This window comes from Oncorhynchus clarkii, chromosome 9, assembly GCF_045791955.1.
Source record: "Oncorhynchus clarkii lewisi isolate Uvic-CL-2024 chromosome 9, UVic_Ocla_1.0, whole genome shotgun sequence".
NCBI lineage: Eukaryota > Metazoa > Chordata > Actinopteri > Salmoniformes > Salmonidae > Oncorhynchus > Oncorhynchus clarkii.
The window spans coordinates 10,287,805-10,299,093 of record NC_092155.1 but is presented as its reverse complement, the minus strand read 5'-3'; the positions used below and the strand labels follow the sequence as shown (position 1 = coordinate 10,299,093).

At 38.9% G+C, this 11,289-nt stretch overlaps 2 protein-coding genes across 2 annotated transcripts in view; both read left to right on the top strand.

Moving 5' to 3' along the window:
• LOC139415874 (liver-expressed antimicrobial peptide 2-like) overlaps nucleotides 1-2,887 on the top strand; it is a 10,033-nt gene extending 7,146 nt beyond the window's left edge. Inside the window, exon 4 of the transcript XR_011635034.1 lies at nucleotides 1,472-2,887. The gene's annotated coding sequence lies outside the window, so the exon portion shown is untranslated. The remainder of the gene's footprint in view (nucleotides 1-1,471) is intronic.
• Nucleotides 2,724-11,289, top strand: part of LOC139415872 (phosphorylase kinase, alpha 1a (muscle)) — a 45,088-nt gene continuing 36,522 nt past the window's right edge. The window contains 2 exon segments of the mRNA XM_071164002.1: nucleotides 2,724-2,768; nucleotides 2,771-2,887. Coding sequence (XP_071020103.1) covers nucleotides 2,724-2,768; nucleotides 2,771-2,887 — 162 coding nt within the window.

Genomic DNA, 11,289 nt, shown 5'->3' with positions numbered 1-11,289 from the left:
TCCTCCAGCATCTTCACAAGGTCCTTTGCTGTTGTTCTGGGATTGATTTGCACTTTTTGAACCAAAGTACGTTCATCTCGAGCAGACAGAACGCGTCTCCTTCCTGAGCGGTATGTCGACTGCGTGGTCCCATGGTGTTTATACTTGCGTACTATTGTTTGTACAGATGAACGTGGTACCTTCAGGCGTTTGGAAATTGCTCCTAAGGATGAACCAGACCTGTGGAGGTTTTACAAATTTTTTCTCAGGTCTTGGCTGATTTCTTTTGATTTTTCCATGATGTCCAGCAGAGAGGCACTGGGTTTGAAGGTAGGCCTTGAAATACATCCACAGGTACACCTCAAATTGACTCAAATTATGTCATTAGCCTATCAGAAGCTTCTAAAGCCATGACCACATTTTCTAGAATTTTCCAAGCTGTTTAAAGTCACAGTCAACTCAGTGTATGCAAACTTATAAGTTATAAATTATAAGTGAAATAATCTGTCTGTAAACAATTGTTGGAAAAATGACTTGTGTCATGCACAAAGTAGATGTCCTAACCGACTTGCCAAAACTATAGTTTGTTAACAAGAAATCTGTGGAGTGGTTGAAAAACGAGTTTTAATGACTCCAACCTAAGTGTATGTAAACTAGTTTTAATGACTCCAACCTAAGTGTATGTAAACTAGTTTTAATGACTCCAACCTAAGTGTATGTAAACTAGTTTTAATGACTCCAACCTAAGTGTATGTAAACTTCAGACTTCAACTGTATGTACTGTATTCTCGTCAAGGCTTATCCTATTCAACTATTGCTGTACATTGGCTATTCTTCAGATATGCTACATATTCTATCCATCTACTGTCCATATTGTCTACACATCCCATCACACACATTATACAGTGGGGCAAAAAAGTATTTAGTCAGCCACCAATTGTGCAAGTTCTCCCACTTAAAAAGACGAGAAAGGCCTGTAATTTTCATCATAGGTAGACTTCAACTATGACAGACAAAATGAGAAAAACATATGCAGAAAATCACATTATAGGATTTTTAATGAATTTATTTGCAAATTATGGTGGAAAATAAGTATTTGGTCACCTACAAACAAGCAAGATTTCTGGCTCTCACAGACCTGTAACTTCTTCTTTAAGAGGCTCCTCTGTCCTCCACTCGTTACCTGTATTAATGGCACCTGTTTCTACTTGTTATCAGTATAAAAGACACCTATATATTTATAAAATGGGTTGGTCTAATCCCTGAATGCTGATTGGTTACAAGCGCATTCCAGCCGGTGTCTATTCCACAAGTTACCACCGGAACAGCCCTATGACGTTAAAATGCCTATTTACTCTGTCCCGTCTGACTGAGCAATCCACTGTCTCATCAGCCCAGCCAGGCAATTTATAAACTTGATCTCCACTATAAAAAGCATCTAGACATTATCTCACATTTCTTTTAGACTAACATTTAGTTTTCAACAGCGGAGGTTTGTATAAACCTTGCTGTCTGTCTCTTCGCCATTTGCAATATTGTTTCAACATTCAAATTCAGTCTCCAGCTGTCTCATAGTAATGCATTTGTACAGCAAAGAAGAGAAAGACAGTCAGGCAACGTTTCTCAACCTGTCGAAATCATTCATCTGGCATCATTTTAATGGATATATACAAAGAAATGTATGGAAGGTCAAAATAGTATAAATACATTCATTAAAATAACCTTTTTAATGAAAGTATGCCAATCATTATTTGAACAAACCTTATTGCTACTATAAACTCTTTACCAGCTTAATTAGAGCAGTAAAAAATATGTTTTGTCATACTGGTGGTATACCATCTGATATACCACGGCTGTCAGCCAATAGGCATTCAAGGCTTGAACCACCCAGTTTAAAAATATATATTTACCACGGCTAAAAAATACTAATGGCTGTTTCCAGGCACTCCGCGTTGCGCATAAGAACAGCCCTTAGCCGTGGCTACTTTGAAGAATCTCAAATATAAAATCTATATGGATTTGTTTAACACTTTTTTTGGTTACTACGTGATTCCATATGTGTTATTTAATAGTTTTGATGTCTTCACTATTATTATACAACGTAGAAAACAGTAAAAATAAACGTTTGTCTGGTACTGTGTCGTAAAACAATCGACGCTCCAGTCCCACTGTCCTTGCAGACACCTAAAAACAAAATAGTTCCCTACATATCTCCAATAACACGCCTCAAATCTCCCAGTGACTATACCATAATTATATCTTTATAAATTACGGATACATTATTTTGGGTTATTGTTTCAGTTGTCAGTTTGATTGTGTAATAGTTTGAATAGTTTTGTACTCTTCCTGGTTTTAGTTCGCACCATGTTACATTAGTTAAGAGGTTATTTTTTCTCTCTGCAGAAACTCGCTGTCTGAAGAATTCGACAGCAACAAAGGCGATACAGTCGAAACACAGAGCGGGTTGTGTATGGTTTCTCTGCGTGTACCAGGTTGATTCGTGGAACTTCTTGGTTGGAACAGCTGATGGTGTTTGTTTTTTTCAGGACGATATCGGATTTCAGCCTACAGTGTTAATTATGTTACAGCCATAGCTCGCTCATCGATACCAGGACGTTTGGAGGCGGTGCAGCGATAGTAGACCACTACTGTAACATTTGTAACTTAACGTTTCCTATCACCTCTCAACTTCGTCTTGTCTTGTTCGTCGTGTCAAACAATAGAGATATTTGTGAAGTAGGCTAATGCCGAAGCGAGTCTCGGGGAGAACTCAAAGCTTCCTTTTCTCTGCTCAACCACGGATACGGACGAGTATCATCAACCCAACAACATGAGAAGTCGAAGCAACTCGGGAGTGAAACTGGACAACTATGCCCGGATAGTGCATCAAACTATACTCCGACATCAAGTGAGGGTTGTTTATGTGTTGTCCCTTCTGCTAACGCTATATTTTTTAGGGCCATCCATTCTGACCTCTAAACTAACCTACTGTCTGTGGCGTTGGGACATGTTGACTGTTGCACACACCAGCTTGCAGAACATTCATGTTTACATAGCGTGATCCTTGGTTTTAGAGAAATCTCACAAAAGCTCCCTTTGAAACGACGTATCACTTATTCTTATTTATTTCTCTCTCTCAATTCCATTTCAATTTAAGGGCTTCATTGGCATGGGAAACGTATGTTTACATTGCCAAAGCAAGTGAAATAGATTATAAACAAAAATTAAATAAACAATAAAATATTAAGAGTAAATATTACTCTAACAGAAGTTCCAAAAGATTAAAGACATTTCAAATGTTATATTATGTCTATATACAGTGTTGTAACTATGTGCAAATAGTTCAAAAATAAACAAACATAAATATGGGTTGTATTTACAATGTCGTTTGTTCTTCACTGGTTGCCCTTTTCTTGTGGCAACAGGTCACATATCTTGCTGCTGTGATGGAACACTGTGGCATTTAAAAAATAAAAACATTTGATTTTACATTTATTTAACTAGGAAAGTCAGCGAAGAACAAATTCTTATTTACAATGACGGTCTATTTCACGCAATAGATATGGGTGTTTATCAACTTTTTTTGTTGTTTTTTTCTTTTTTTTGTGGATCTGTGTAATCTGAGGGAAATATGTGTCTCTAATATGGTTATACATTTGGCAGGAGGTTAGGAAGTGCAGCTTAGTTTCCACCTCATTTTGTGGGCAGTGTGCACACAGCCTGTCTTCTTTTGAGAGCCAGGTCTGCCTACGGCGGCCTTTCTCAATAGCAAGGCTATGCTCACCGAGTCTGTACATAGTCAAAGCTTTCCTTATTTTCGGGTCAGTCACAGTGGTCAGGTATTCTGCCACTGTGTACTCTCTGTTTAGGGCCAAATAGCATTCTAGTTTGCTTACTTTTTTCGTAAATTCTTTCCAATGTATCAAGTAATCACCTGTTTTGTAAGATTCCAAGATGGTGGACTGAACACAGCGGTGCAGATCGTCTCAAGATAAAAACGTAATATTCAATATCTGTAAGTTAGACTACAGTGGGGCAAAAAAGTATTTAGTCATCCACCAATTGCTCAAGTTCTCCCACTTAAAAAGATGAGAGAGTCCTGTAATTTTCATCATAGGTACACTTCGACTATGACAGACAAAATGGAGAAAAAAAAATCCAGAAAATCACATTGTAGGGTTTTTAATGAATTTATTTGCAAATTATGGTGGAAAATAAGTATTTGGTCACCTACGAACAAGCAAGATTTCTGGGGTTAAAATTATCACAAGAACGGTGGGCAAAAATCCCAGAACCACACGGGGGGACCTAGTGAATAACCTGCAGAGAGCTGGGACCAAAGTAACAAAGCCTACCATCAGTAACACACTACGCCGCCAGGGACTCAAATCCTGCAGTGCCAGACGTGTCCCCCTGCTTAAGCCAGTACATGTCCAGGCCCGTCTGAAGTTTGCTAGAGAGCATTTGGATGATCCAGAAGAAGATTGAGAGAATGTCATATGGTCAGATGAAACCAAAATATAACTTTTTGGTAAAAACTCAACTTGTCGTGTTTGGAGGACAAAGAATGCTGAGTTGCATCCAAAGTACACCATACCTACTGTGAAGCATGGGGGTGGAAACATCATGCTTTGGGGCTGTTTTTCTGCAAAGGGACCAGGACGACTGATCCGTGTAAAGGAAAGAAGAATGGGGCCATGTATCGTGAGATATTGAGTGAAAACCTCCTTCCATCAGCAAGGGCATTGAAGATGAAACGTGGCTGGGTCTTTCAGCATGACAATGATCCCAAACACACCGCCCAGGCAACGAAGGAGTGGCTTCGTAAGAAGCATTTCAAGGTCCTGGAGTGGCCTAGCCAGTCTCCAGATCTCAACCCCATAGAAAATCTTTGGAGGGAGTTAAAAGTCTGTGTTGCCCAGAAACAGCCCCAAAACATCACTGCTCTAGAGGAGATCTGCATGGAGGAATGGGCCAAAATACCAACAACAGTGTGTGAGAACCTTGTGAAGACTTACAGAAAACGTTTGACCTCTGTCATTGCCAACAAAGGGTATATAACAAAGTATTGAGATACACTTTTGTTATTGACCAAATACTTATTTTCCACCATAATTTGCAAATACATTTATTAACAATCCTACAATGTGATTTTCTGGATTTTTTTTCTCATTTTGTCTGTCATAGTTGAAGTCTACCTATGATGAAAATTACAGGCCTCTCTCATATTTTTAAGTGGGAGAACTTGCACAATTGGTGGCTGACTAAATACTTATTTGCCCCACTGTATATATTATAACTTCTTATACTCATGGGTAATAACGTTCAATCTGGAAAACAACATAAAAGAAATAAGGCTAGAGAAATGTATCTTCAAATATTACAAAAACAAGCAACACTCAAACATGACGGAGAGTAAACGAGGAGCATCAATCTCCAAAAGAAAACGCGACTCCTCGACGGATACAGACAATTTAGGCTTTTCACCACCTGGACTGGTAAGGGTGGAAAGTGATTTGTTAATGTCGATAAATGACAAACTGGGCATACTTGAGTTAGTCAGCAAAGATATATAAAGGAGTTGAAGGCGAGCCTCAAGATGAGTGACGGAAAAAGCTGCGACAATGGAGAAACGCAAACAAGCTAAAATGGACGGACGTTAATGAACATAAAACGGAGAACATCTTTCTGAGAGACGATTTAATTGACATACAGACTAGATTTATCAGAGTAAAATCTAGTACTTACTGGTATTCAAGAAAGAGAAGGAGAATTTCCTGAAAGTAGTTAAGGAATGATTTCTTACAGCGCTTAAAATCCCACTCGATGCTGTCGCTAAAATCCAACTTGATGCTGTCGATAAAATCCAACTTGATGCTGTCGATAAAATCCAACTTGATGCTGTCGATAAAATCCCACTCGATGCTGTTGATAAAATCCCACTCGATGCTGTCGATAAAATCCCACTCAATGCTGTTGATAAAATCCCACTCGATGCTGTCGATAAAATCCAACTCGATGCTGTCGATAAAATCCCACTCAATGCTGTTGATAAAATCCCACTCGATGCTGTCGAAAAAATCCAACTCGATGCTGTCGATAAAATCCCACTCAATGCTGTTGATAAAATCCCACTCGATGCTGTCGAAAAAATCCCACTCGATGCTGTCGATAAAATCCCACTCGATGCTGTCGATAAAATCCAACTCGATGCTGTCGATAAAATCCCACTCAATGCTGTTGATAAAATCCCACTCGATGCTGTTGATAAAATCCCACTCGATGCTGTCGATAAAATCCCACTCGATGCTGTCGATAAAATCCCATTCGATGCTGTCGATAAAATCCAACTCGATGCTGTCGATAAAATCCCACTCGATCGTGTACACTGTTTCGAACAAAAAGGACATAGATACGAGTGCCTAATCGCTGCCAAATTTGCTTTCTTTAAGGATGCAGTAATGGATAAAAGACTCGCTGGCACGAAAATAGGCATGAATGATAATTTCCCGAGGGAGATTACAAAACGGCACTAAATTCTGTACCCAAACTTCAAGGAGAATAAATTAAAAGGGAAGTGTGTAGGTCGATAAACTGTATATTGACAACCAAATGTTACGAGACACAAAGAGTACTCCATGGCTATTCTAAAAATTACAAATGAATTATTGTATCTCATTGGTAATTGGTGAAATAAGTATAGCAAGTTATAATTGTAACATCTTTGCAGATAATAAGAAAAGACTATCAGTATTTACCTGGCTAAAAGAGAGTAGATATATGATATTGTTTACAGGAAACTCATTCAACAATTTTAGATGGGGGGGGGGGGGTGAAATATACTTCTCCCGTGGGCAAAGAAACTCAAAAGGGGTGATGATATTAATTAACAGTAATTTTGATCAGTAATTTTGATCCGAATTTGCAAATTGTCCAAACAGATCCTCAAGGTAGATGGATGATTTTAAATATGTTACTGGACCATAAACACATATGTCTCATGAACCTTTATGGACCAAATAATGATAATCCACGTTTCTTTTGAAAATATATCTAATAAATGATCAACCTGTTAATTTATTTTTTTATTTAAAGTTTTATTAAGTTTTCTTGTGGAAAACATAAATAATATCAAACAAAACAAACTTGCAGCAGCACTATCAGCGTTCCTATCAGCTATTTCCAGCCTTCGCTGAGACGACGAGCAAAGAATGAGTTTTTACAGCACCTTACACAACATGTATCTGCTCATTTCCCTAATCACCCCCATTCACTCTGTCCAATGTGAAATATAGTTGAGTAGTGGAGACCAGAGTCTGTCAAACCTGGGCTGTCTCTTGCGGAGGTCATAAGTGAGCTTTTCAAGAGGAAGAAAGTCAACAATCTGGTCAATCCACATTTTAAATGTAGGAGAAGAATTAGAAACCCACAATAGAACAATACATTTCTTAGCAAAGTATGTGATAGTCAAAAACACATTTTCTGTCAGGATCAAGAACAAAGTCCTGCTGAAGAAGATAGAGACATGGGTTCATATCTAACTGTACATCAAGTGTTTTCTGTGCAGCAGTATGTATAGATTGCCCAAATCTGGTAATCTCAACAACTCCAAAATACATGCATATAGGTTCCACTTTCAGAGGTAAACTACCGGCAAAAGTTTTGGGTCACTTAGAAATGTCCTTGTTTTTGAAAGAAAAGCACATTTTGTGTCTATTAAAATAACATCAAATTGATCAGAAATACAGTGTAGACATTGTTAATGTTGTAAATGACTATTGTAGCTGGAAACGGCAGATTTTTTAATGGAATATCTACATAGGTGTACAGAGGCCCATTATCAGCAACCATCACTCCTGTGTTCCAATGGCACATTGTGTCAGCTAATCCAAGTTTATTCTTTTAAAAGGCTAATTGATCATTAGAAAACACTTTTGCAATTATGTTAGCACAGATGAAAACTGTTGTTCTGATTTAAAGAAGCAATAAAACTGTCCTTCTTTAGACTAGTTGAGTATCTGGAGCATCAGCATATGTGGGTTTGATTACAGGCTCAAAATGGCCAGAAACAAATAACTTTCTTCTGAAACTCATCAGTCTATTCTTGTTCTGAGAAATGAAGGCTTTTCCATGTGAGAAATTGCCAAGAAACTGAAGATCTCGTACAACGCTATGTACTACTCTCTTTATAGAACAGTGCAACCTTGCTCTAACCAGAATAGAAAGAGGATGGGAGGCCCCGGTGCACAACTAAGCAAGAGGACAAGTACATTAGAGTATCTAGTTTGAGAAACAGACGCCTCACATGTACTCAACTGGCAGCTTCATTAAATAGTACCAGCAAACCACCAGTCTCAACGTCAACAGTGAAGAGGTGACTCCAGGATGCTGGCCTTCTAGGCAGAGTTCCTCTGTCCAGTGCCTGTGTTATTTTGCCCATCTTAATCTTTTATTTTTCTCGTCCAGTCTGAGATATAGCTTTTTCTTTGCACCTCTGCCTAGAAGGCCAGCATCCGGAGTCGCCTCTTCACTATTGACGTTGAGACTGGTGTTTTGCTACAATAGTCATTTACAACATTAACAATGTCTACACTGTATTTCTGATCTATTTTATTTCAATGGACACAAAATGTGCTTTTCTTTCAAAAACAAGGACATTTCTAAGTGACCACAAACTTTTGAACAGTAGTGTACATCTTTTACAATCAGGATAAATGTCTGTATTCATTCTATGGAGTCTCACTGGGGTGTAAAAACATTTTTTACAAAAATGTGTAATTCAATTATTTTCATTGTTACATTAGTAGAGGAGCAGTATACCCTGTCACAACCATCCGCCCATAACTCATCACTGATAGTCAGACAAAGGTAATTTTCCCTGATTCATTTCAAAGGCGTATAGCAGGATCTCCCTTTCTCAGAAACGATTCTAGTGGTCTTTTTCTGTTGATGAATTGTGCTGTAGCAAGAAGGGTCTCAACTTCATTCAGCTCTAAACCTCCCCCTGGAAGTACATTTATTTTACCTTTATTTAACTAGGCAAGTCAGTTAAGAACAAATTCTTATTTACAATGACGGCCTAGGAACAGTGGGTTAACTGCCGGCAGAACGACAGATTTGTACCTTGTCAGCTCAGGGATTGCAACCTTCCGGTTACGAGTCCAACGCTCTAACCACTAGGCTACCCTGCCGCCCCAAATGAGGAAGTTACGTGTCTAATTTGAAGATTAAAAAAATAATAATTGGATCTTGGCACATTGAATTCACTGCAGAGCTCTTGAAAGGATTTCAGTGTAGTGGTGTTCTGATGAAACGGGTCTGAACGGGGACAAAGAGGAAAGTTGGCATCACTCAGGGCATTTTCCAAGTCTGGGTTGCGAGTGAGAACATTTTTGGGAGGATATGCCAAGGTATTTCTTACAGTCCCTCCATGCTAGTAGGGTGCTGTAAATCACAAAGGTTTTGGCTATGTTGCCCACTTCACTAAAGTTATGAATGAATATAATTGAGCTGAGGGGTAATGAACCACAGGACTTCTATCTGAAATAAAAATTATTGTCTGTTCTGTAATCCATGTTAGCATGTTGTGGATTTGGGCAGACCAGTAGTACAATTGAAGGGAGGGAAGGGCAGGACCACCCTTAGACCTTAGATTCAGGTTTCGATAGAGTGGAGAACTTGATCCTAGGTTTTTTATTGCCCCATATAAATTTGGTAATGCTTTGGTTAGTTGTTTTGAAAAAGGAAACTGGGAGATGGGCATGGGAGCATCTGAAATAAATAGTTCAATCTAGGGAGGATGTTCATACTGATGACATTAATTCTTCCGGCTAGGCTAATTGGGAGGGAGATCCAGGTTTGGAGATCGTTCTTGATTCGATCCAGGAGTGGGAGATAATTTTCCTTGAAAAGGCCATTCAGATCTGGTGTTATGAAGATCCCAAGGTATTGAAACCCCTGTGTCTTCCATTGGAACTTCTTCATAGAGCTGTTGAGTGTAAGACTGAGAGGACAAACAGTGGATTTGTTCAAATTTATTTTATATCCTGAAAACTTGCCGTACTGAGCAATTGTGCCTAAAATGGGAGGGATTTCTCAGGGTTGGATATGTAGAGCAAGACATCATCTGCGTAGAGAAAAATCTTGTGCTGAAGGCCAAAGACCCATTAGGCAGAGTTGATAAGGATCAATCCAAGTATAAGGTTCCGCCCCCAACAAGTAGAGGGGACAGCGAGCATCCTTGTCTTGTGCCACGTCCCAAAGGGAATCTGTCAGAATTCAGACCATTAGTAGTCACCATGGTTTTTGGATGACAGTATAGGAACTTTATGCATTTGGGCCCATATTGAACTTTTCTAAGACTGAGAACAGAAAGCTCCACTCCATCCTGTCGAACATCTTCTCAACATCCAGTGAAGCCAGCAGGACAGGGGTCTTCTGTGTGTTTACTTGATCAATAATATCAAAAAGATGGTGAATGTTATCAGAAGAGCACCTGTCTCTAATAAATCCTGTTTGGTCCGCTTTTATTATTTTGGGAAGAAGAATGTTTAGTCTTTTGGCGAGCAATTTGGTAATTATTCTGTAGTCAATCCAACAATCTTATGGGCCGGAAGGACGAGCAGGATAGAGGCTCCTTGTCTTTTATAGCAGCACTGTAATGAGGGCTGTGTACATAGAGTCTGGGAGAGCTCAATTTTTGCAAAAATCATCCAGCATTGGCATGAAAATAGTGCTAAGCTGGGGCCAAAAAGCTTTGTAGAACTCTCTGGGGAATCCATCTGGGGACTTATCAGGTGGCATGGAGGTAATTGCCTCCAGGACCTCCTCAGGAGTGAAGGGGGAGTTGAGATCTTGTAGGTCGGTCTCTGATAGTTTAGGTAGCGAGATTCCCTCTAGAACTGGAGTTTATATATAAATGCCTGGAACATTTACATTTAGGAGAATCTCTTATACAAATGGGTAAAGTCATGTATAGTTAGTTACCCTAGGTGTAAAATAGTAAATAATGGCTACTTCTCTGAAAGTTTTAAACTGTCAAGAAGAGTAAAACAAGGTTGTCCACTATCGGCATATCTATTTATTATGGTCATCAAAATGTTAGCTATTAAAATCAGATCCGACAATAATATCAAGGGGCTAGAAATCCATGGCTTTAAAACCAAGGTGTCATTGTACGCTGATGATTGATGTTTTCTTTTAAATCCACAATGTGGATTACAGCCTCGTAGAGGATCTAGATACGTTTTCTAACTTCTCTGGACTATATTACGTATTGGATCACTAAAATTTTGTCTGATGGTGATGTGG